Raw genomic sequence first — 26,924 nt, 5'->3', positions numbered from 1 at the left:
TCTTGTGTGTGGCGCACGTTATATGTCAAAGCAGCACCGCCCTGATATGGCCCTTCGTGGTCGGCTGAGCGTTAAACAAACAAACAAACAAAAAACGACCATTACATGCAGTCGACGCGCGGTGATACAATCACCCGTTGGGCTTTTCCCCAAAAGTCGATGTTACAAAAAATAGATTGGGTAATTGTGGTAAATCGTTCACTGGAAGTACTTATCAATAAGTATGCAACCCTTTGATAGACTCGATCTTCAATACATCACCTAAAACCTTTGGAATGAATCAAAATAAATAAAATACAAGAATTACAAGTTCAGATAGTAAAGAAAAAGTTGAAGAAAAAAAAAAGTTCCAATAATGTTCTTGACTGCTACGAGATACTTCTTCTTCTTCTTGTCGATCACTCAGATGGAAACGCCGGTTCTCCGCGCAAATGTTGCCGTGCGCTGTAGGTCGTCCAGACTGCCATAGAGCTTCCCTTGCACCGTGGTCGCCTCCGCCCAGATCTGGCTCCTGAGGTCATCGTGTAGTGGGCAAGTCTGCAGCAGGTGTTCCGTTGTCATGCTGCCTGTTTGACAAGGGCACTGGTCTGACTGGCCAATTCTGAACTTGGTGAAAAGGTGGTGGTTCATTCGGTTGTGGCCTGTCCGCAGCCTGAATATGAGGACCTGCTCAGACCTTGTGAGCAGGTGAAAGGCGTCGTTTTTGTTATAGTGTGGGTGCTGCTGCAACCACTTTTTGTGTTGCTTGGCCTTGATGATGGTCTTGGCTTCTTTGAAGGTGGTTGATCTGTCATTCTGGTCCTTCGTAGTGGCTACGAGATACGAACCCGTGACCGCCACAGTAACCACTTCGCTGTCGGGAACTGCTCACTGTTCGTAAGGGTGAAAATTGAAATTCTAACTTCGAGTTTTACCAGTTTGTTCTCGAGGATGTGTATCATATCGACTCGTCGGTTTCCGATGTTTTATTTTTTATTTTTAGGTATTTGTGTACTGTACCTCACTGTTCGAGGTAAGTTAACTTGATAACTGACCCTATGCTCCCGTTCACTATGGCATTCTATTTGTCAAATAATTATTTGGATATTTTTTCATGTTTTTTTCACCAGTTTTAGCTAAATAATCATTATTTAGAAGCTCATGTGCTAAATAAGTAATTGTTTATAAACAATGTAAAACAATTCTAAATAATTTTTTTTTTACGTAAACCATTCATTATTTACCTAAACAATTCATTGTTTACGTAAATAATTCATTGTTTACGTAAATAAGGATTTATTTAGCAACATTGCTGATTGTTTACAAACAATGTAAAATACGTCTAAATAATATATTGTTTACGTAAACAATATATTATTTAGACTTATATTACATTATTTATAAACAATCAGCAATGTTGCTAAATAAATCATTATTTACGTAAACAATGAATTATTTACGTAAACAATGAATTGTTTAGCCAACACATTTTCCATTATTTAGGGGTTTCTAGGATTCGCTTCTGAACTAAGTTTTATGTCTTTCAGTGATTACTATAATTGAATACAAGGTCTCTCCACACACTCTTATCTTAAAATAGCAACATTGTTTGGATTGTTTTCGCATTCAGTTCTTTTCGTACGGCAATTTCAGCTTGTAAAATAAACAAATTTACGAACATTTTCTGATAAATAATGTTTGGAGATACCTTGTATTGAATTATCTATATATATACGACTAGTGTCTGTGTGTGTGTCTGTGTGTCTGTCTGTGCGCGATGCACGGCCAAAGTTCTCGATGGATCTGCTTCAAATTTGGTGGGCTTATTCAGAGAGACCCCGGACACAACCTCATCGATGAGATATTTCAACACGTGCTCTCAGCGCGCAGCGCTGAACCGATTTTGGTTCCACCTGAGCTACCCGGGCCCCCATACCGACACACCAAAGCCAAAGTTCTCGGTGGATCTTTTTCAAATTTGGACACCGTATTCAGCTACACCCCGGACACAATATCATCGATGAGATATTTCAACACGTGCTTTCAACCGATTTTGGTTTTTCTGTTCATTTCACCATTCCCGGTAACTCTTCCTTATCTTCTCCAGTGTTTTGCGTTTATCTCCCTTCCTTCGTGTGGCTTCAATCCATATTCCCGTTTCTACGTTACTATTTTTAGAATGTCACTGCGCTGTCCAGAACGCTTCCCTTGCACCCGTAAGTTGTTCTTACTGTCAAAGTGAAAAGGTCGAATCAATTTATAGCCACGCGAAAAATACACTGTCACCTATCTCTATATATTTATAGATATAGATATACATATATATATATACGACTTCTCTGTGTGTGTGTGTGTTTGTGTGTGTGTGTGAGCAACACCTGTGGATTTTAGAGTTCTGGGATGGGGTCTAGCGGCTTTTGTCTGTCTGCATGTTCTGGCATTTGAGAAGCCACAACAGATAATATAGGGCTAAGAAATAAGCTCTAAAATTCTCAATCCCGTTTGACAGGACTTCGCCTTCAAAGGTGAACCGCCACGCTGTCTGTCTCTGTCTCGCGATTCAACCCGGCGAAGCCGGGTATTCCTCTAGTAGTATATACACAAAGAAAAAAAATGAAGCGTAGAAGTCAATTCTTCATTCCTAATCTGCTAAATAATGCATTTTATAGGTAAACAATGATTTATTTAGCAACTGCTCACTTTATCCACCCAAAAAATATTATTTTGTGAAATAAGTGATTATTTGTGTAAACAATACATTATTTACGTAAACAATGAACTATTTACGCAAACAATTAATTATTTACGTAAACAATGAATTGTTTAGGTAAACAATGAATGGTTTACGTAAAAAAAAAATTATTTAGAATTTTTTTACATTGTTTATAAACAATTACTTATTTAGCACATGAGCTTCTAAATAATGATTATTTAGCTAAAACTGGTGAAAAAACCATGAAAAAATATCCAAATAATTATTTGACAAACGGAATGCCATAGTTCACTTCGTATCAGTTTGGAAAGCAAACTCAAGTAGCATTAATCAGTTCAAGTGTGACCGATATTATGTTTGCAGTCCAGCTCCGAAATGCATCGACCAATCGCCGAAAGGCACTGACGTCATTTCCTGAAAGGATTTCTCTATCCAGAATTCCAAACGGTTTTGGAGATTTTGAAGATTTCGTTCGAGACGGTGACGCCCTACGGCCGGTTTATTATATGAAGGGAAGCAAGCGGTTTAAAACGGGTGTCGACAGGGGCAATGAAGGGGGATACTAACTTATAAGATCATATATCCACGGTAGGACATACTTGCACTCATGAAAGCTGTCATGGTGGCTTTGTGGAAAAAAAGCAGAATATTTTGTGTGTGACAAAAAGTCCAAACTTAAAAATCTGTTGGTACTTTTCAGACAAAGATAGAACAGATTCATTCAGTCTGCTCTGTCGTAAACAGTAGGTTGGTCTTTATTTTGTACTTATAGACCAACCTATTCAAGTACTCGTACGACAAAAAGATCTTTTCAGTCTACACTACCGTAAACAGGAGGTTGGTCTGTAATTTGTACTGAATTCAGGACGTCCAGAAGGCAAATGGCGGAACCACCCGGTCCAATTCAGTTAGTGCTCTTATTAATATCAGGAACCGATTGAATAGATGGAATTGTGTTCGTACATCGACCGTGAATACCAATTTTCAGAGATTGTGTACTAAATTCAGGATTTCGAGAAGGCAAGGGAACCATCCGGTCCAATGCAGGTGCTGTGAAGCCTATCAATATCGGGTAACAAATTAAGCTAATGGGATTGTATTAGTACTTCGAGCATGAATACACATGGTCATTTTCCAAGAATGCGGGAGATAATAGGATTTCTGAATTCAGTCTTTTTTATCTTCTTACAGGACACTGGCGATGGGATTTAGCCGTTTGTTGGATACGAAATCAAGCGGGTCAAAAAACGACCTTGCACAACCAGGCCGGCGGGTCAGTTACAGTCAATCATAGTTCAATGTCAGCACTTCAGCCCTTCTCGAGTTCACACCGCCAGTCACTACAGAATATGGATATATTTGTTAGTCGTTGTGTGTGTGTGTGTGTGTGTGTGTGTGTGTGTGTGTGTGTGTGTGTGTGTGGTTAGTTTATTGTTTTTGGGGATTGCCTCAGGGAAACTCGGGCTGCTATCCCCAGGGTTGGTTGCCATGTTGGCTGCTTGGCTGCTTCGTTGCGGATTGGTTGGTAAAGTTACAATAAAGAAGGACGCTTTTTGACACCACGCTGTCTCTAATACAAGGAACAATGTTCAAGTTCTTTGCTTCCTGAAGCCGGCGAAAATGCGGTACCCATTTGTATTGAATCAATAAAGACAAAGCCTCTTCCAGTCTGTGGCACTTACACCGGGTTAGCACGTGCTGCACTCAACAGCCCTCTTGTCCGCTGCACGCTTTTCACAGCCAATCGTTGTCATCGAACCGATTTGTATAGTACATGTAGTACACTATAATACCGGTACTAGTACTTCTACTCGCAAGAGCTTCTATTAAAGGGATACCCCCCCTCTCATACACACACCCCATACATGCGCACACAAATGGTCTCGAATCACCCCAAGGGTTTGTAATGGTGTCATCACACACCAGGAATACCTTAAAATCAGTGTTTCGAACTTTAATTATTCAAAATGTAAACTGTGTTTGGGTAATCGATATACTCTGCCTAAATGTGTTTTTGTTTTGTCCTGCTTTTTACATTTAGTCAAGTTTTTATTCTCCATCAAATCTGAATATAAAAATACATACATATGTCCTGTTTACTCTTAAAGTGTGATCACAGTTAACAAAAATAGATTAATTTGTACTACGATTAAAATTTAAGAAATCGATCCAAAACTGATTTCATCTTATTTTTTATCATTTCCTGATTCAAAAAACATATAGATATGATAATCATGTTGTATTCAAAACAAGCTCAGAAAGTTAAAAAAAAATATAGAAAAGCGCGCTTTCCTGCTTTGCGCAATACACTCTACCGCGCTATTCTGGCTGGTCAATTTCATGTCCCCCTATTTATATTGATTTAATCAATCAGCATAGTTACGGAGCTTTATCTAGTTTATCATTGTCTGTACGTCTACATTTAAGTTGGGACAAGAGAAGCCATTCACTTCGAAACATACCAAAATTCAACCGCTTGGCCGCTTCCTGCACAGAGTAGAAACCTTTTCAAATAAGTTGATTCAAAAATTGATATGGGCGTCTTTACTGAAGAAAAAAACCCTTAGTAAACAACCCACAAACGTCAACTCTACACAGACATCTGTGAGATTATTGGTAATTGGTATGTGTCACGTCGAGGTAGAAGAATGCTCTTATCACACGCTGAAGCCATCCTGAACTCAGGTCAAAATGAGTTACTTTCCTTCGGGTCTCATTTATCCCTGACAGGATGCCTTTGTTTTTCTTCTCTGGAGAGGAAATCGATTTTTTTAAAACATATTTAGAGCTTTTCGTAATGTGTTATTGATATAAGCAGATTCGCGATCGTCGATAATGATTTTTCATGGTGTTGTGTAATCCCCCCCCCCCCCCCCTCTTTTATGAATGTGTATTACTTTTAAGTCTGTATGCCTGTGCCCTTGACATCATCCAACCACTTCTCTCCCCTTTCATTCATTTCGTTGCGTCTGCTTTTTGTTGTCTTTTGTGTTCTTGTTTTTCCTGATGAAGCTTCCATAAGCGAACATTCGTATCGTCTTGTGTCGTCTTTGTATCCGGTGAGTACAGTAATCCTTTTTTTTTTTAATTTTTCAAAACTTTGTTCATCTTACCACACTGAGTCACTTCGTTGTTTAAATTTTAATTTTTAAATTACAAAGGAATTGATATATGTAAGACAGTTTCAAGCGAGCTATCTTTCGCGGGTGTATTTACTGTGCAAACAACTCTAAATATGGAAAAAGTGTCACGTGATAATCAACTTTGGCTACGAAGCAGACGACATTTTTTCTGTAACTAGTTGGGAGTGATGCAACAATCACGGTCTCCTTCCCACAGCAGTCTCAAAATTTCGACTTGTTTTGACCTTAGAACGATGTCTTTATCATAACTGTGAAGAACAGAACGGAGATCACTGTCGAAGTCGGCCATTCTACAATCACGTTCGTCTTTCGTGTTATCAGAAACATTAGCGAAAAACATATGGGAGACTCTGTTTTCTTGTTTTGATAGATTTCCCTTTAATGCGCGTAGTAATTATTCATCCTGTCAGAGAGACCACTGAGCGATAGCGTGGACCGATGATTATAAGAATGACGCTGAAGCCTGGACGGATATGTGGTGGTGTGCATGACCGCTTACCAGAGCAGGTCGGTACCTTTAAGGATGAAAGTCACTTGCCCACACCGTGTTTCTTATTGTCAAAGGTGGCATGCGGCGTGTTTAACACCGCTCCCCCAAACATGTCTTGTGTTCTGAGTTCGTTCTTCATTCGTATCTGCCCATGATCAGAATACCCCCCCCCCCCCCTCATCCGTTTCTGACCACCCATTGTCTGGTACACACTTTCCCTGCTACATCTCTTTGATCAAAATAAACCTTGTCTGTAGAGACCCCCTTCGGCTCTTTTCTTTAGCTCAGGTCGATATAACAGTTTGGTTTTTGTTGTTGCGAAAATCATTTAAAAGAGCATGAAAAACAGGAAGTCGTAACCAGAGTGAATTATTTCAAGATCTGCAGATTTGTTCACGTGTTCTTCCCTGAGAACATACTCATTCTGCTTTTGAAAAGCGCTGTAGGCGTGAGCGGCCTTAAGACTGCACTGACTGATGTTCTTTGATGTATGTGTGTGTGTGTGTGTGTGTGTGTGTGTGTGTGTGTGTGTGTGTATGTGTGAGTGTGTGTGTGTGTTTGTGTGTGCGTGTGTTTGTGTGTGTGTGTGTGTGGACAGTATATATCGTCAGTGGCCTTCGAAGACCTCGTAACTTACATTTTCCCGATTTTCGGATTTTTGCATGGTTCCGTCCCTTGATTTTTTTCCTATCATCTGTGAAAAGCTTGTAACTCTATCTATTTTGCAAAGGTCTTTTTCCCCTGATTTTAAAAACCTCGTATTGCCGTTGGGTGTTGAGACATTAGCGACATTAGCGGGAAAACCTCGTATTGTCTGTTTGAATCCCTGCGAGTCTGTTGAAAATCCTCGTAATTGTTCCTTAAATTCAAAACAAAAAAGTTCAAAACAAAAAAGTGAAAACCTCGTATCTACACGTTTTGATCTGGTGAAGAGGAATTTGATTTTTAAAACACTCATTATCTCAGAACTATGATTTTGAAGATACGAGGTCTTCGAAGGCCACTGACGATATGTAGCCTACTCTTGGAGTAGCAGCTGACCGAATGATCGGCTCTAAAGGTATAATTTTCCGTGTTGATTTTCAGTTTTAAATGTTGCCACATGCAGCACAACAATAACAATACTTAATGATTCCCTCACAGAAAATTAACTTAAAGCTCGATCACAATCACAATGTAAGCGGAACTCCTCCCCCCCCCCCCCCCCCCCCCCCCCGTGTACTGTTCACTTGAATATGTTCGATAAGCATGAATATTACTTAAATTCAATCAATACCATCTGAGTGTCTCGACACAACTCACCAATTTCACCAGCCTCGGTTCCTCATTGGCACTACCCGTATGATAGGAAGTACGCTCGAATCACTTCGCTCTACATTTTAAAGGTGCCCTTCCGCAAACCAAACACTTGTACGAGAGCATAACCATAGCGTGTTCAGCACACAAAGTGCACACATGTCGCCACTGTCAATAACCCGCAAAGCTGCCAAGTGGGAGTCACGTGCTTTCCGTATATTATAATCAGGTGATGAAGCACTGTCACGGCATTTCATTAACGGTCATCATCATCATCATCATCATCATCATCATCATCATCACTGATCATCATGATCATCACTGATCATCATCATGATCATCATCATTGTATCAGTCTCGATACTTTGACGAGAAAAGCGTAACGTCGGCGAGCCGAATAAGACAATCGCAGTAGGGATGTTGAAGTCAAAATATCAGACGGTATCCTCGGGGTATCATCAGAAACATGTCCTGTTGTGGCCACTGCTCCCTTTGAGGATGTTTAATCTCAATAGACGTTTTTGAAAAACAGCTCTGTCAGGAATTGTTTGCGGTGTGGTAGAGTAAGAGCCCCTTTTACGGGGACAAGCTTTTCAAAACGAGGTGAGCCGAGTATTGATATGCTGCCGATCAGCTTTAACCCGCGCTCGGGACGAACAACTACATCTCTGATGTGTATGTTATGCAGCGTGCGCTCAATAAGATACTCTTTTCTTTCGAAAATATGCACATCGGAGCCACGGCTTCGCCGCTGATTGCTTGGTGATCACTGAAAGTGTTCACTAAGCACGTCACGGTGTTTTCCTAATCTCACGTGACCTCAAACCAAACCCACGTGACATCGATCAAAACACGTTTTAGGCCGGCGATCACTGCGGGCCAGCGATCATTGCCGCAACAAATCGTGAACTCTGATGAACTCGTGAACGCTGATTTTCGAAAGAATGGGGTATCATATTGAGCGCACGCTGCATAACATGCACATCAGATCGCAGCCGGGGTTAAAGCCGATCAGCAGCGTGGGACTATAACTTGCTTCGCCTCGTTTTGAAAAGCTTGATCCCTTAAAAATAGACTCTTACTCTACCAGACCGTTTAAAATTCTGACAGAGTTATTTCCGAACATCGTCTAATTTATCGTCCACTTCCACATAATATATGACATCCAACAGATAAGTCAATTGCTCATTCGGAATCCTTACATATGACTCGAAAAGTGGGTCAGCCAAAAAGCCAGATGACACACGCTTGAACGCGGAGCTGTCTGCACGTGCTGTAGCTGCGTCATCTGTGACAGCCGTGTTCTGACTTTTGACAGACAGGTGAACCACAGAGGCGTGTATAAAAGTGCGAGGCAGAAACAGGTCAATCGAAGTATCATAACTCCATAACCATTTACTGTAGTAGTAGTAGTAGTAGTAGTAGTAGTAGTAGTAGTAGTAGTAGTAGTAGCAGTAACAAAGAATCTTTATTACAGTATTTACTACATGTACTACTACACCAGCTGTTGCATACTCAAAAAGGATATTACTCTTATTCAATAGAGAATTTGAAAAAAAGGACGTTTGTGACAATTTTCGTGAACTGTTCAACGATCTCAAGTATTTTGCCACGAATTTCCAGACTAAGTAGATACAGGGATCTAATATATAGGTCTATGGTAAATAGTTACGGGGTACGATATACTTCGATTAAACTGTCCTGACCACACACTTTGATACAAGCCCCTGTGGTTATAACTAGACCGTTTCTATCACCCGAAACACCCTTTTTATGACTTCCCCGTTTTTCTGACTTAGGTTTTTTCTTCTTCAAATGTTGTGTTCATCAGCTCTGTCAATGTTACTCCATGTATGACTCCTTCCTTTTCATAAACTGATGTTCTCGAGATTTGTGAAGGTCTGAAACGGGGAGTTCCACTGTATTTCAAACTCTCAGAATGCACTCGTGCATGGCGCTCGTCTAGGGATGGCATCTTCGGAATTTTCTCAACATGTTATGCTTTTTTTATTAAGCCAGTCGAAAAAAGGGCACTTTTCAACCATGTTTTATTAATTGAAACAATTGAAAAAAGGGAAAGTAAGTTATAAAGAACAGACACAGACATGGAAACGCTCTCCCTCTGTCACCCACACACACGAACACACACACACACACACACACACACACACACACGCACACACACACGCACACACACACACACACACACCCACACACGCACACACACACACACACACACGCACACACCCACACACACACACACGCACACACACAGAAGAATGAGGAACACGAAAGGCATGAAGTATCTACTATTCATTATTAAGTATTTAATATCAAAGAGTAACAGACAGCACCTTCCTCCATAGCAAGTACATTTTACAATAAATGCGTTGCATCACTTCAGGTAGAATTCTAGCCTTTGAATATTAAATGCACAGGTGTTTCTATATATATATATATGTGTGTGTGTGTGTGTGTGTGTGTGTGTGTGTGTGTGTGTGTGTGTGTGTGTGTGTGTGTGTGTGTGTGTGTGTGTGTGTGTGTGTGTGTGTGTGTGTGTGTGTGTGTGTGTGTGTGTGTGTGTGTGTGCACTTCAAGCATCCCAATGTTTTCTACTGAACTTCCTTTTGTTAAAAAGAGCATCTTTAATAACTGATATGTTGAACATTTGTAAAAGAAAAAAATGCAGTCATTAAGAATTTTCTGACTTTGAAAAGGAGACAGGAATGGAAAATAAGTGTGGTCCTTTGTTTTTCTTTTTCTTGTTGGACCTTAGCAAAGTCAGCATATAAACTACACCTAGGCATACCTGAGTACAAAGTAAAGCTTGATCGGATAACTAACAGTTACATTGTATATATATTACATGACACTGACCAAAACAGAAATGCCATGCATTTCAAATACACTGTTTTACAGGTCAGTTTAAACTTATGAGTTTCTTGTATGCAATGTGCACTAAACTTACAATGATACATGAAATAAAAAAAAGAATAGAAGACAGATGACATATATTTTACTTCCTTTCACAGGAAAAATATGAACACAAATGTCTTTCTTGTCCACTGGAATCACATATCAAAATGTAACCATAACTTAAATAGTGGAAGTAAAAGTCATATACTTTTCTCATGACATGTTTCCTTGCTTATTTAAGAAACAGACGTGTTCCAAAATCAACAAAAGTGTGTGAATATCCAATACAGTTCCTTGTTGCAAGGTAAGATAAGTGTGCAATAAGCATGTAATGCAATAGATTATCATTAGTGCAAGGGTACCAATGATGAAAACTTAATTACAAATGTTCGGAATGCACAAGTCTCCTTTATTATAACTTTTTGTCACTAAAGAAAGACTGCAATATTTTTGTTCTAACACTAGCAAATTTACCCATGCAAAGTTAGATTTTCTTAAATGGCACACATTGTCTTATTTTCTCACATTTAGTAGGAATTCTGACACACTACCCCTAAAAGTAAAATTCAAACTATTCCAAGTGAATCTTTATTATCAATCCAATGATATTACATGTCCTCTTCACTGAAAAAAAAGTAAAACATGTTTTCGTATTTATATTATGAAGAAAAACAAAGCAAAACAATGTGCATATATATATTATTTACAAGTGTAGGTAAGAGGTTTTGATTATCCAAGATTATCTGAATAGTACTATGCAAAGCGACCATACATTTCTTAAATGACCAATATCACACAACAATTTACCCTGTAAATTACAGCAAAGAGCACCATCAGAAAAATTGAGAATATCAAGAAGAAAAAAAAAAGAAAAATGTTTAAATCATTTATCTGCTGTCAAACAACACGGCAGTAGAAGCAGTTTTACTAATAGTATTAGTTTCCAGCATAACCAAAACTGACCACGATCAAAAGAACTGAGACCACACCTATAGTTAACCAGTAAAACATTGCAGGATCTGGTGAAAGAAAAGAAAAATGCTCTTTCAAATTAAGAATGGGGGTTGGTTTCAAGGGACAAAATCAGGATCCATGCAAAAATGGCATTACAACCACTGGTATGAAGTCTGCAGTTCTTTCTTTGTTCGAATGACAAACACTCTTTCATTCACGTCTTGAACTTGTTCTTGGATGGAGACAGCTTGAATTGAGAGTGACATTTTAACAGTTGAATAACTTAATACAGAAATAAGAGAATGAACCAGGAATAACCAATAAAGCTGTTGAATTAAGACAAAGCGCATGCATCTGTTTAGATATATTGAAGACAAAAACAACAATAATGCATAACTAGAAAAATGAAAATAATACAAAAGAATATAAATTTGTCAAGCATGCCAAATATTCAACCATCAATGAATATTCAGCACAATAATTACAACCAAGTTTTCTCTTTTAAACTACATGCCCTCAATGCACAAACTGCTCTATTTTTTGTTTTGTTTTTTGATTCGATATGATATCTGTTGTTTTTTGGGTCCAGCGGACCATATAGGCCAAATCAGGACCCCGTTTTGTTTTTTGCTCTACTTCAACCCAGTGTCCATACTCCTGACTTTCACTTGTAACAAATTTACTACTGCGTCTGCCTATTATACACATATATGTTAGCCCAAAACAAGAGGGTATGGTCATTCATTGAAACCGTCAATGTCAATGGGTCATCTGTCTTTGGTCATTTCAATAAACAACCAGTGTAGAACTATAGTCAGTCAGAAAAACAATCTTTGACAACGCCATGTGGTCAAGAGCTAATGTCAGTCAGAGAAATGATCTTGTCAACGTCAGTTGGTCATTTCTATCTAAGTGAAGTGGTCACCTCAGAGAGACCACTTGTCATGAAAAAGCATAACAAATTTAAAAAATAAAATAAAAGGGGCAAAACATCACTGGGGTTCACCTCACAATGCAAGCTGAGGTTTTGCCTCTCTGATCCTCAAACATCAATGGTATATGTACATGTATTTGTTTGGGCAGAAAAGTGTTTCAGACTGAAATTGCAGGCACATCCATATCACAACGCAAGGAGTGTTTTGACTTCCATGGCATTTCTCTCTTGACACAGGCCAGAGGATCTCTGGTGTTCATCTCACAATGCAAGCGGTGGCTTTACTTGCGTGATGTTTGTCGTGTGACACGGTTGGCTGGCGACGATTTGCCGGGCGTGAAGCGTGACTGGGACTGGAGGGCGGGGGACTTGGTGGAGGGGGAGGAGGGGCCCAGCTTCTTCAGGGCAGGGCTGTCCGTCGTACCCTTTGGTGACGTGGGGATTTTCTGCACAAAGATGGATTCTGAAGTGAAATTATTTTAATATAATGTGAAAATAGATGTAGCCATTAACGTGTACATAAACTGTTACATTTAGACATAACATTAAAATCCTATGCATGCAAATACAGAGAAATACACTTATTTCATTATGAAACTGAACACGTTTCCATGTTGAACAGATGTAATACATGTACTTGTAAATTCAATAGAGGCACTTCACTAGAATGTGAAAACAAGAAGGGCAAAGCCCATACGACTCACATGCTTGACCTTGACCTTTACATGACCTTGACCTTCAGGGTCAAGGTCAAATAACTAAACCTAGCAATGACATCATACACTAAGAACTGCTTTACACATTTTTCCTACCAAAATACATGTGACCTTGACCCAAGGTCAAGGTCATCCAAGGTCATGCAACACAAAGCTGTTAATTCAAGACATAGGAAGTACAATGGTGCTTATTGGCTCTTTCTACCATGAGATATAGTCACTTTTAGTGGTTCACTACCTTATTTTGGTCACATTTCATAAGGGTCAAAGTGACCTTGACCTTGATCATATGTGACCAAATGTGTCTCATGATGAAAGCATAACATGTGCCCCACATAATTTTTAAGTTTGAAACAGTTATCTTCCATAGTTCAGGGTCAAGGTCACTTCAAAATATGGACAATCCAACTTTAAAGGACCCTTGCGACCTTGACCTTGAAGCAAGGTCAACCAAACTGGTGTCCAAAGATAGGGCTTACATTGCCCTGTATAGCATACATAGCTAAGGTTACCATTCTCGATAACTTCAGAAAAAAATGCGAAAATGTGAAAAATTGTCGTTTTTAAGACAACAATTACGGCCCCTGTGACCTTGAACTTGAAGTGAGGTCAAGTTGCCGCACATGTTTTTTGAGATCTTGTAACCATACACCATCAGGCCACATCAGGTGTTGATATACTTAATAGTGTCCAAGAAATATCCAACGTTAAAGTTTTCCGGACGGACGGACGACTCGGGTGAGTACATAGACTCACTTTTGCTTCGCATGTGAGTCAAAAAGCATTCCCCACACATGTTTTAAACCATATATTTCATTTTTAGGTTCAACCCAGGTCTTAACCCTCTCATTCTGATGTGAAACTCTTGCAACTAGACTAAGCCATTGACAGTAGCCATGTTTCTGTAAATAAGAGTGATTATACAAACCTCAAAATCTCCAGTTTCAATCTTGCGAGAAGCTGCACCCAGCTCCACAGAACGCACTCTTTGGCCGAAGGTGAGACTGCACACGGTCTCCGAAACGTTCTTCTCCACCGGGGCCACCTGCACGATCATCAGCGTCTTGCTGTCGCCTCCTGGTCAAGTGAAACAAACATCCCGTGATGTGACAGGTACAAGATATTCAGAAGACATTAGTTTATTCGAAAAAAACCCATGCATAGTTGAGTAACACACACAAGTATGCATGCATACACAAACACACACACGCCTGAGCGCACACAACCCCCTACCAAACAAAATAACAACCCCCTTGGACACAGGTAGACAAAGAGACAGCCAGACAGGCAAGCAGAAAGAGAAGATGAACAAAGCAGGCACACACCAACAGACAGAATTGCACACAAATATCAATTTCAAATGCAAAAATACTAACAACTTGAACATGTAACTTTAAGCCAGGGAAAAGCATCAACAGCTAAAGAACCTCAGCAACTCTGAGAATCTTAAACAAATGGGCCAGAGCGCTGTTTAGAGATCTAATAAACAAAGGGAAGTAAGCGCTCTAAATGGATTACCTCCCTTTGTTTATCAGATCTCTAAGCAACTCTGTTAACATTTCCACTGACCTAGAGAGTCCTGCAGAAGGTAGGTCAACTTGGAGTTGCGAAAAGGGATGTGGTTCTGCTTGACCCTCAAGGCATGGATGACGTCCCCGAGACAGGACAGCGATTTGTTGATGTTCTGGGCCTCTTTGAGGCGAGTGCCGTCCGCCCCCGACTTGCTGACGCGCTCCGACCCCGCCAGGTCCACCAGGTTCAGGCGACCTATCACATGAAAAGCAGAGATGAACAGTTATACAGTGGAACCTTCTTTTAAGACCCCCCAATTTAAGACTAACCCTTTTAAGATCTTACATTAGACCTTCTCTTGATAACCAGCTGTGTAAGTTTATCCCCATTTTAAGACTGCCTCCTTTTTTCAGACCTTATATTATTAAATGTGTGTAGGTCTTAAAGAGGGGTTCCACTGTACGGTCAAACTTGCCGTGGAGACCACCTCATGACCACATCAAAGGATCCCTGACGAGTTCTTTATTTATAATTCATATATCCATAGCCATCAACTGTCTTTAACGACCACCGTTGGTCGGTCCTTTGGGTGGTTGTTACAGACAGGTTGAAAAGGACAACAGCCAGCTTTATCCTTTAAAACAGACAGGTTGAAAAGGACAACAGCCAGCTTTATCCTTTAAAACAGACAGGTTGAAAAGGACAACAGCCAGCTTTATCCTTTAAAACAGACAGGTTGAAAAGGACAACAGCCAGCTTTATCCTTTAAAACAGACAGGTTGAAAAGGACAACAGCCAGCTTTATCCTTTAAAACAGACAGGTTGAAAAGGACAACAGCCAGCTTTATCCTTTAAAACAGGAAAAACAAAGAAGGTGCAGGCTAAAATATCTTCAGTTTTATGAGCAATACAGATAGCTGACCATATTCTTTCTAGTAGTAGATGACAGAAAAGTTCTTAGCATCCCGTGACTCTTACCTACCTCTCTCCCACCATCCTTTGCAAGCGGGCGTTTAATTGTGCCACACACACACAATTTTCAAAGGATCTTGCTTGGTTGGGAGTGGGCTATATATACATGCATGTTCAAAATCACACAGTTAACAACATAAAAGGTTATTCATAACAATGAGAGATTTGCAGGTAGTGAGCAGATCGGCATAACTTGACCAGTGCTAACCGAAAGATCGGGTGCTGGTGGTACGGTTGACGCCAGTGACAGTGACACACAGCAGGCAGTGAGAGCGAGAGGAATGCTCATTCATGTTGGTCGTGGCAGTCGCGCGGTTCTTCTTGCCCTCAGCAAACACCTGAAAAATAATTTGAAGTTTGATTAAAAAAATACAATGCTGGAATGATAGCTATTTTTCTCAGTGGCAGTGTAGATCTAAATGTTTTCTGTGGAATAATATCACAAGCCTTCTTCTTCTTTGACATTAATGTGTGCTTGTAAACTAAATAGGTGCTTACAACGTTTTACTCTCGATCTCACACACTGTTTCAAGAATGTTACCTGGTTGACGTCTCGCTGAGATGACACGGTGACAGTGACCAGCCCAGGTACATGGAAGCCACCCTCCCCCTTCATCTTCACATCCAGCTTGTTGCCGTTGTCGGCACTCAGCAGGTCTCTGTCAGACAAAATAAAGTTAGATTTTAACGAAATGATAACACAAGGGACATAACCATTTGAAACATACCCTCATATTGGAAAGACCACATCAAGTTTGCTCCCCTCCCAAGATTCTACCCATACACACACCTCTACACTGGGTGTTAGTAACAATTTCTAATTTCAAGAGATTCTATCCTCTACTCTTATTTTAATCCTGTTAACATTGAATGCTATGCACATGAGGCATGTTGTTACAAAATATTTACATTCACCAATCAATCGATCAACAATGTTTGTTTGTTTGTTTGTTTGCTTAACGCCCAGCCGACCACGAAGGGCCATATCAGGGCGGTGATCAACAATGTAAATGTGTGCTATCTGATCCTGGCAAGGGCACTTTAAAGGCACAGTAAGCCTCCCGTAAAACCATCACAGATACTGTCAGGCTTTTACACACAGTACAAACACCCTTCCACGTAAAGAGCGAGCAATTTTCAAAGAATTAATTTTTCAAAGAATTAATTTTTCGGATTGAGACCATCTCAATCGGACCCATCCTGAACTCAGGTCAAAAATGAGTTACTTCCCTTCAACTGTGCGTTTTGGCGCTAGACCTAACTTTTAAAATATAAATAATAAATTGACAGCTTGTTACACAAACATTCTTAAATCATAAAAGAATTATTTTTTCATCAAGACAAGATCAGTACAATTCGAAGTTTTGAAAGTTTAAAAAAAGAAAAGCCCGGAAGCAGGGTCACGCAAGGTCGTGGTTTTCATAGCAGACGACGGTTTATAGGCAGTCAAAAGCCATCGCTCGAGTTCTTATGAACTACATTAGTTTGTTTCGTGAAAAGTCAGAGGTACATAATAACGTGCTATTGCAGATAAGCTCACAGCGAGCCGCATTCAAATTACAAACTGACGACTGCATTGTGAAAAAGGGAAACTGGATCACACGGGTTCACGATGGCTCAGGGGTAAGATAAACCACGCAAACATAAATTCTTTGAAAATTGCTCGCTCTTTACGTAGGATGCACCTAGGATGTTCCCATTTGGTGAGCGTTCAAATGGAAGGGTGTTTGTACTGTGTGTAAAAGCCTGACAGTATCTGTGATGGTTTACGGGAGGCTTACTGTGCCTTTAACATCAAAAGACCCACCAGGTTTCTTTTTATCAATAAAAAAAAAGGGGACGGGGGATTAGATGGTGCCGGAGGGCTTATAATCCAACTTGTTAAAGTGTGAAAAAGCAGCGTCAAGTCTACTAAAAAAGCTGAAAAGGTCTTCTATATTTCAAGAGTGTAAAACAATACTGATACTATAAGTACCTTGTTCAATATGCTCTGTACCATTTGTGTGTACAACTCAAATTCAAAGAAAGAAAAGCTAACCTGATGGTTTCATTGTAGATCTCCAGCACACTGACGTCAATGGTGTAGTGCCAGTCATCTCCCCTGTCTGCCGTCTCCTGGAACAACTCGGCTAGCGCTCGCTGGTTGATTCCCTGGTCGCCTGATGGACCCTGCACAAATAAAATTACCAATTTATTACCATATTATCACAGAAATTGCTGGTCATGTTGGCATGAATTTCAACCAAAATTGATTCTTTCTAACGTTGGAATGAAGGATAAAATGTAAAGCAGAAAAATGTGTACAAGTACATCAAGTGACAAAACAAGGCAACTCAATTATAAAAGAAGAAAACGTTTCTTGTCACAAAGACAAAGTTTGCACATGGTTCATGTACCTAACTACTGCAAGGCAAAACATGAGGTTCTTTGGTCAGAGTGAAATAAAAGCAACCAACTAACTAAATAACTGTCCGAAAAACAATCAAATCTGCTGCACATTCATTTACTTTGACACAGACGAACCTATACACAAGAAACTGAGAGGGGGCAATGCTGCAAACAACAAGACAAATCACTACCTATACACATACCTCCATTGTGTAGGTTTTGCCAGATCCAGTTTGACCGTAAGCAAAGATGCAGACGTTGAAACCATCAATACAGCTTGTTACAAGGGCCGACACCTCATCAAACACCTGCAGAAAACATGTAGAACACTCAAAATGGAACCTATGCGGACAGTCTTTTCCTCCCTGACAATCTATGTTTTTTCTTTCTCAGATCTCAGCATGTGTACTTGACTTTCCTCAAAGAAATCTGGCTATGAAAGCTCTGAGTTGTTTTAAAAGGTATGACTTGGGGTATATAGGAACAAGGGGTGGGGGTTGAATAGTTGCAGTCTGGTATAATGGTATTTCAATTTTGTATGTTTCTATCCATTATATTCATAGTATTCTGATGCCTGCTCCTATCTTATCACATAAGTTGTATACATAGAGAATACTTCATGGCTTCCTATGTGATACAAAGTTTATACAAGTTTATTTTTAATTTTTAAAGTACATGTATTAAACTAAAAAAACACTAAACAAAATAGGAGATCCATTTGATACAGCAAATAAGGGTTAGGTTTAGGGTTACCCATGCCAACATCTCTGATACAAAAATTCATCCCCCTGCCACCGGCACGGTTGGCCTAGTGGTAAGGCGTCCGCCCCGTGATCGGGAGGTCGTGGGTTCGAACCCCGGCCGGGTCATACCTAAGACTTTAAAATTGGCAATCTAGTGGCTGCTCCGCCTGGCGTCTGGCATTATGGGGTTAGTGCTAGGACTGGTTGGTCCGGTGTCAGAATAATGTGACTGGGTGAGACATGAAGCCTGTGCTGCGACTTCTGTCTTGTGTGTGGCGCACGTTATATGTCAAAGCAGCACCGCCCTGATATGGCCCTTCGTGGTCGGCTGGGCGTTAAGCAAACAAACAAACAAACAAACAAACAAACAAATCCCCCTGCCAATCTCTCTCAGCTACCTGGCATTGCGTGCTGATGGGAGAAAAGACACGGTCAAAGTCGAAGGTCTGGATGCGCCCCTTGTTGCTGATGTAGACCAGACCATCGTCATCGGGGTCATAGGTCACCACCATGTCCGCCTGAGATCCTGTACCGTCTTCTTTGATTGGCGGTCGCACACGGCAGAAAACACGAATGTTACCTGCAAAAGACATTTCATGTATGTGAAAGGTCAAGAATCATTGTATTAAATTTCAGCTCATCCAGAATTAATTTTCAGCCTTTCACTGATCTCAGAATCAAAGTGTGACACAGGTCAAAATGACACATGCCTCATCGCAAGGACAGGTCCAAGAATCGTACTGCTAAATTTCAGTAAATAAAAAAAATGTCATCCTTACAATGTTAAAATGCTGAGATCAGAGTAAGAAATTCACAGGTCAAAAAGCAAAGGGTGATTATGAGGAACAGTAACAGAAAAAAGCACTGAAATCATGCAGATACTTCTCAGCCAAGAGTGATAAGTATTCTTGTTACTGTATTTGGATTCATAAACATGCAGATACAGTGGAACCCCCCTTTAAGACCCCTCAATTTAAGACTTGCTCCTTTTTAAGACCCTGTTTTCTCAGTCTTCTTGTTGATAACCTCTGTTAAATGACCCCCATTTTAAGACTCTCTCCTTTCTAAGACCTGATTGTCTAGGATTTTTAGAGGTCTTAAAAGGGGGTTCCACTGTAGTACATTTCTTACTTTTGTATACTGCATAGCACATTCACAGACCCTGTTCCAGCATTAAACACACACAATAACTAACAACCGTCCATACCTTTGAGCTCCACCAGCTCGTTGTGGTACTTTTTCCGTAGCTTCATCTCCTTGTGGTACTTGCGCACCAAGCTCTTGTTCTCCTCACCCACGTCCTTGACAGCACTCAGCATCTGTAAGGCACCATCAAGCAAAGGTCCATCACTCCCGCATGAGCATACTAGTACACCTAAGGCGCCATTTTCGAAAGTTTTCTGACGAATTGGACCTTTAACAGTTCAAGGGACAATTCCCACTCAAAACACAGCTGTTTTCAATTTGAGTAACTCAGCGCTCAAACGTTTATTTTAAGGTATTCCTGGTGTGTGTTACACAATTACAACCTCTAACCTGAACTGTATAGCTCTTGGGGCGATGAGAGACAGTTTTGTTTTAGCTAGGATATATCACTGTCACACACACAAAGAAAAGTCGGCAATGCATTCTTCTAGGTCAGATAAAGGCAAGAAAGAATGACAAAAAAATACAGAATGAAAACTGCATTGCTACAATTATTGACTCTCTGCAGGCCTGTAGGTCTCTGAGTTGTTGTGCTGTCTGGCGTCTCTGTGTTTGTTGCCGGTAATCTCAGCTCTTAAAATAATTCTGCCAGATTAGAGGAGACGTGCATTCTTCAGCAAAGCTAGTGCAACCGAGTGTCAGAACACAACAATCACCTTTGGAGGCAAAGCCCAGTCAAACAGGATCGAGAATTTTAGAGCTAATTTCTTAGCCCTATAAAAACTATTTTGGGTATGCCAAGGTTCCCATGAACATGCAAGGAGACAGCAGCAGCCAGACCCTATCACAAACAGGACTCTACAATTCACAGGTGTGAGTGACGTGGAAGAAACGTCAAGCTATAAATAGCTCGCGCTCTTCCACAGCCGACAACTGCAGAGTCTGCTGTGAAGGGTGACGCAGTAGTCTCCCTGTCACACTAGCATTGTGTTGATTTACCTTTTCCTGCGTCTCTCTCAAGGTGATGGCCACCATCTGCGGGAACTGCCGCGCCTGTCGGGACAGCAAGATGTAGGCCTGCTTCACGCCATCAAAGCTGGAAGCCAGGTAGGCCAGCTTCAGTTTCATCTGCTGATTGGTCACCTGAAGGTCGTACATTTTCTTCTCCATCTCGCGCCTGACATCTGCCACAGCCAGTTCCTTGCTGTTCCGTTCTTTTTCCGCCTCCTCTGTCAGACATTCTTGGAGCAGCTTCCTCTCCTCCGCTCCCTTCTCCAGCTGTCACAGCGAAAGAGAACTTAGATTATATTAGGGTTGCATCTTTTGGCTAAAGATAACTTGCTCTTGCTGTGCTGGATTTATGCTTTTTTCCTGCATCTAACAACCTTTCAAGGTGCGTTAACCAAATGACTAAACTTTGAATCACAGTAAGCCTCTTCACTTTAATTTCTTTTTTTTTTCCTTCTCTCTCTCTTTTCTAGTTTGTTTCTCTTTCAGAATGTGTGACTAAAAAAATGCTCAAATTCCAGTTTCATTGCAGAGAAGATGACCTGAAATGATTTCTATGTAAACAAAACCAACTGACTGTAAGGAGTACATCTGTATGTTTGCACATGGTATTACTACTGTTTTATTCCACTTTCATACATGCAGTTGTGAGTCTTCCTACAGCCCAAAATTAATCTGACAGTCGACTTCACGAAGTCTACCTCACTAAACTTTGGCACTGAATTGTTGGTAAAAAGACTTTGCGAAGTCTTCACAAAGTCACGGGCATGGGAATGGCTGAATAAAAAGTCAGCTGAAAACAGGAGAGGGACCCAAAAACAGGGGGGTTCGGGGGTCCTCCCCCTGAAAAAAAATGTTTAAAGATCAAAATCTACGCAATCTGAGGGGTATTTGGGACAAAGTTTAGCATTTAATTTCACATAAATATATGCAGGTGTTTTAGCTGCAACTTTAAGTTTTAAAAATTCTGAACAAAGGATTGCGCATACTTTATGACTTTCTTGCAAACATTCACTGACTGCTCTCACTCTCAATCATACTTGTCAAACCCACGAGGAAACATGTGATAGAATCCAGCTCATCTTTAACTTTCTCTTATTCCAGGTATTGAATCAAAGGGAATGAATAATACAATGATAAAAAAAACAAAAAAACACTTAAACAGACAAAAAAGTGACTGAATGATAAAAGTTATGTCTTCACGGCTAAGCCTTTATCCTTGTGTCTTTTCGTTAGTAGATGCTCGCTGAGGACAATGAAACCACGATTGCTCTACACAATTTCTCTGTCACAAAGGGTGCATCTTGCTTGACCGGGCGTGTCGACTTCTCGTATGTGTTCACCGATCCGCTCTTGCTTGTCACCAACTTTAACCAGGTTAACCACACCTTTTTCGTCATAATCCTGGCCGCGTCGAACAATATTCAATACCGAAGACATGAAGTTTTCTTTCAAATTGAACACAAGAGACGCGTCTTTGTCTCGGACAAGTAAACCACATGCAGCGGATGTTGCGCGAACGTCTGTTTCATATCACGTGGGACAGCCAAGACTACAAAAGCTATAGTCAACCGTCAGTTCCGGATAGTGGCTTGTGCCATTTGAAGACAATAATAAGAATAAAAACCTGATATTATACGATTTTTGAGTGAATTTTTTTTCCCCCGCTGAATTTTTGTCCCCCCCGCTGAAACTCCTCACGAAAACCGCTGAAATTAGCGGATCCGCGGACCATTCCCATGCCTGAGTCAACTTCAGGCTCAATTAAGGGCAGCTTTAGGTCTCTCACTTTCTTTAATCAATAATGAGTGGATCTAACTCCATACCTTGTCGTTGAGAAACTCTATCTGTTTCTGCATGTCTGCCACCATTTTGTCCCTATCGGCACAGTGTCGCTCCCAGTCCAACACCTTGTCTGTCAGCTCTCCCACCTGCTCCTTCAGACCCTCCGACTCTACCTCCACCTGTATGATCTTCGTTATCACCTGTAATTAAACCATCAGAGCATCACATTTACGAAATGCGATATGGACATGTCACAGATGTTAAATCTAAAACTGTTGTGCTACTTGTTGCATTGTTTAAAAGAATTTGGGTGCGCTGTATATGCTTTAAATGTTCACTCTGAAACCGAGTGTGATAAATGCTATACTGTTTCAGAGTTCAGGGTAAATGCTGAAAATGTGAATTAGATGTTGTTGCGCTGACTGCTACATAACTTATAACTAACACTTGTTACGCTATATATAATTATTGTAATTTTTCCAAGTGATCCAAAAGTCCTTCAGAAGGGTTTATAGCTTTACACATGTTATTTGACAGAACTTTAAACAAAAAAGCCACTTACACTTCACAAGCCTACTAGCCAACAAAAAACCCCAAAAGATCAACAATTCACACATTTGCCAAGACACAAACCAGCCACATTCTACCAGTAAACAAGAAACGGCTCTTCAGTTTGAGGACAAAAGGTTATTGTTAAAGGTGTGAGGGGGTTGTTCTCAAGCAACTCTTATAATTACTGTATTCTGTTCTAAGAGCTTACTCCTCTTTGTAATTTGAACTTCTAATCAAGTGCTAAGTGAATCATTACCTATCACAGTTTGAATGCACCAAACGTAAGCAAAAGAATCCCAAAATCCAAAGCAACAACTCACATCTGGGTCTTTGGCTTGCAGAGCTGTCCACTTGGCCTGGAGGTCTCTGAGTTGTTGCGCTGTCTGGCGTTTCTCTGTGTGGGCGCCGGTGATCTCAGCTCGCAGCGTCGATTCCTTCTCCTGCCAGTTGCTGTGGGAGCTCATCCTGCAAGGATTTAACACATCGTGTAAACACTGCCAGACGAGTTAATACTATAAGTTTAATTACTAAACTTTGACAAGGATGGCAGATATGAAAAACATGGGTGCATTGAGTAAATCATGAGCTGACGGGTTTGATCATCAAGTTGATGTAAACATTTGGTCAGCACATGCTTTCTTGTGACACAGTTTTAGTACAGTGGTACCTGCTATGTGTGGCCCCTCCGATGAGAGGACACCTCCCTTAAAGGACACATCCTGGGGTCCCTTTGTCTATTATCTCTACAAAAATATACCTGTCATGACAGGCCGCCTGCAAGGTTGGGACACGTTGAGCTTGTCTCAAGGGTGTCTTTGCATCGCAGGTACTACTGTAGGACTTAATCCTCTACAATCTACTGATGAACTGACACATTTGTCTGTTCCACCTTATTGATGTTATTGGGAAAGATGGCTTCTATTTTTTTCTTTGTTGTATTTTCTTAGTCCCTGGTCTGTTATATGTTTGGGACAAACAGCTTTCTTTCCATGGTTTCTCTCAAAGAGAAAAACTCAGTAAATTTGGGGAACTCCTGACATGCAACCACTTGCAGATTACCCAACCATTCCTTGATGGAAAGTTCAACTGAAAGTCAAATGAAGTTAAATGAACGTAATTTCTACCCAAAGTAAATTGACAGCGAATATACTGACAACTGAAGTCAAATAAAGGCAAATTCACAAAAAAGGGATGAATTTTGAACTGACTTGTTGTGTGCCTGTGCCAGCTGCGCCCTGAGGTGGGCCTCCTGTTCCCCCCAGTACTCTTCTTTCTGCTGCATGCAAGCTTCCGCCTCCTGCAGTTGGTGGTGCAGCTGCTCGCTCTCATCCTCCAGTTTCTGCACGAAAAAATAAAACATTTTGTAAAACTAACTCTTGGACACCACATTTGCTTTGCTGATACTCAGCAAACTTTATCATCCCAAAATACATGTACATGTAGTTGCAAGTCCATTTCATATCGTCCAAACGAACACAAACTTTCACTACCATGTCATAGAGTTTATCTCACCCTTACCCAAAGCTGTTCAGTCTGAAAACTGTTGCTGACATCGGGGCTGAGTGTTAAGAAGAAGTGAAGGTTAAGCACTTCAAACTTCTCAGCCTAACACCTTATCAATCAATCTATCTTCATCTTACCCTGAACTATTCAGCCAGAAACCTGTAGCTGACATTGGGGCTGAATGACACATGTAAGAAGAAGTGAAGGCAAAGGACTTCATACTTCTCAGCCTAACACCTTATCTATCAATCTATCTTCATCTTACCCTGAACTATTCAGCCTGGCAGCTGTAGCCGACATTGGGGCTGAGTGCTAAGAAGAAGTGAAGGCTAAGCACGTCATACTTCGCAGCCTAACACCTTATCCATCAATCTATCTTCCTCTCACCCTGAACTATTCAACATGAAAGCTGTATCTGACGTTACAGTTGAGGTGAAGTCCGAGCATTTCTTACCACTTATCCTAGCTTTATCTATCTATTCATTTTTTTTAATTATTAACACCTTACTCGTCCATCTATCTTCCCCTCACCCTGAAATCTTCGGCCTGAAAGCTGTAGCTGGCGCTGGGTTTGCGTGTGTAGAAGCGGTGAAGGCTGGAAACCTCAGCTGCCAGACGGTCGTTCTCGGCTTGAACCTTCTCCAACTGTTTCTCCGTGTCTGTGCTGCAGCTGCCTGTTTTTGTGTCGTGGATACCCTGTAACATGTCACAGAAAAAAATAAACATTCATGGTCAGCTTTGTGTGCTTTGCATCTTAACTGTATAAGTATTTGCATTTGATTCAGAGTGGGCAAACCAGTGGATTGTGTGAACACAGACACATTGAAAGTACTTCTTTTTTTAATCTTTTTTTTATGCAGTCCTCCAATCCTGCACTGACCCCCCCAAAACACTCAAAAAACACCCACAACAGCAACAAAACACATATCAAACTGGTGTGATTTTTCATACCTGTATGGGACTCCAGTGATGGCGCTAATATTTTTCAAACCGGTACGCAAACTTTTCTGATGCAAACAGTCCAGAAAAAACCTGGTAGGCTGGTCATTAGAACCAGTTAGAGTCCAACTCAGAGTACTAGTTTTGTTGTTTTACCAGCGAAAAAACCTGGTAGTTCTAAAAATCAACCAGTAGGTCACACATGCAGCCAATTTTGTTCCGGTCTTTTCTCATTTCAACCGGTAAAATACCGGTAATTACCGGTAAACGCCAATACTGGACTCTATACTCCAGCCTTTTCACAACGTACTGCATACCTGTTCAATGTTTTTCTTGGTGCCCCCATGGTGGGAGGAGAACTTTTCTCTCTCTGCCAGAGATCGTTGCAGTGCTGCTATCTTCTGTGAATGTTCTGCTTCACATACATCAAGCTGTGCCTGTAGACACACCGTTACGTAGAATCAATTAAGTCTAATGAGTTTTGTTGTCTTCAGTACCAAGACTAGCTTAGTTTTGATTTAAACAAAGAGAGGACATAACAGTAACCAGGTTTGGTACGTTCAGCGACAATCTGCCTTCTTCAGGATGGTATGATGAAAGTCAATTAACTTAGTTTCCTTCTTCTTCAACAATCAATCAATGACGCTTATATCGCGCATATTCCGTGGGTACAGTTCTAGGCGCTCTGCAGTGATGCCGTGTGAGATGAAATTTTATACGGCCAGTAATTGCAGCCATTTCGGCGCATATTTACCTTTCACGGCCTATTATTCCAAGTCACACGGGTATAGGTAGACAATTATTAACTGTGCCTAAGCAATTTTGCCAGGAAAGACCCTTTTGTCAATCGTGGGATCTTTAACGTGCACACCCAATGTAGTGTACACGGGGGGGGGGGAGTTCGGACACCGAAGAGAGTCTGCACACAAAGTTGACTCTGAAATAAATTTCCGCCGAACCTGGGATCGAACTCACGCTGACAGCGGCCAACTGAATACAAATCCAGCGCGCTACCAACTGAGCTATATCCCCTTCAACATTCAATCGCAAAATCATTTCATAAAGTGAAACCTCCTTCTTGAAGAAGACCCTGTTTTTTCACAGATATTTATACAGTATCATAAAGTCTGTAAATATACCTCTATTCTAAGACTCCCTCTCTTTTAATGTCTGATTTAAAAAAATATTTTTAGCGTGCCATTGTACCCTGAATCTGTGACGTCACATTCTCTTTC

At 40.7% G+C, this 26,924-nt stretch overlaps 2 protein-coding genes and 1 long non-coding RNA gene across 4 annotated transcripts in view; 1 reads left to right on the top strand and 2 right to left on the bottom strand.

Annotated features, from left to right (window-relative positions):
• Positions 1-26,924, top strand: part of LOC138964636 (uncharacterized) — a 546,641-nt gene that overhangs the window by 263,870 nt on the left and 255,847 nt on the right. The window lies entirely within an intron of this gene.
• Positions 1-26,924, bottom strand: part of LOC138964802 (uncharacterized) — a 210,941-nt gene that overhangs the window by 80,553 nt on the left and 103,464 nt on the right. The gene's annotated exons all lie outside the window — the stretch shown is intronic.
• The window catches only part of LOC138964602 (kinesin-like protein KIFC3), a 38,636-nt gene continuing 21,631 nt past the window's right edge, over positions 9,920-26,924 (bottom strand). The window contains exons 5-19 of the mRNA XM_070336606.1: positions 26,007-26,126; positions 25,282-25,446; positions 24,456-24,586; positions 23,568-23,712; positions 22,737-22,895; positions 20,902-21,180; positions 19,964-20,075; positions 19,155-19,336; positions 18,217-18,321; positions 17,664-17,794; positions 16,167-16,284; positions 15,834-15,963; positions 14,711-14,908; positions 14,070-14,218; positions 9,920-12,871 (exon numbers count right to left, since the gene is read on the bottom strand). Coding sequence (XP_070192707.1) covers positions 12,707-12,871; positions 14,070-14,218; positions 14,711-14,908; positions 15,834-15,963; positions 16,167-16,284; positions 17,664-17,794; positions 18,217-18,321; positions 19,155-19,336; positions 19,964-20,075; positions 20,902-21,180; positions 22,737-22,895; positions 23,568-23,712; positions 24,456-24,586; positions 25,282-25,446; positions 26,007-26,126 — 2,289 coding nt within the window. The 3' untranslated portion in view covers positions 9,920-12,706. The remainder of the gene's footprint in view (positions 12,872-14,069; positions 14,219-14,710; positions 14,909-15,833; positions 15,964-16,166; positions 16,285-17,663; positions 17,795-18,216; positions 18,322-19,154; positions 19,337-19,963; positions 20,076-20,901; positions 21,181-22,736; positions 22,896-23,567; positions 23,713-24,455; positions 24,587-25,281; positions 25,447-26,006; positions 26,127-26,924) is intronic.

Source organism: Littorina saxatilis, linkage group LG1 (genome assembly GCF_037325665.1).
Source record: "Littorina saxatilis isolate snail1 linkage group LG1, US_GU_Lsax_2.0, whole genome shotgun sequence".
Classification (NCBI taxonomy): domain Eukaryota; kingdom Metazoa; phylum Mollusca; class Gastropoda; order Littorinimorpha; family Littorinidae; genus Littorina; species Littorina saxatilis.
The sequence above is the reverse complement of the archived record's forward strand: the minus strand, read 5'-3'. Positions and strand labels throughout refer to the sequence as shown.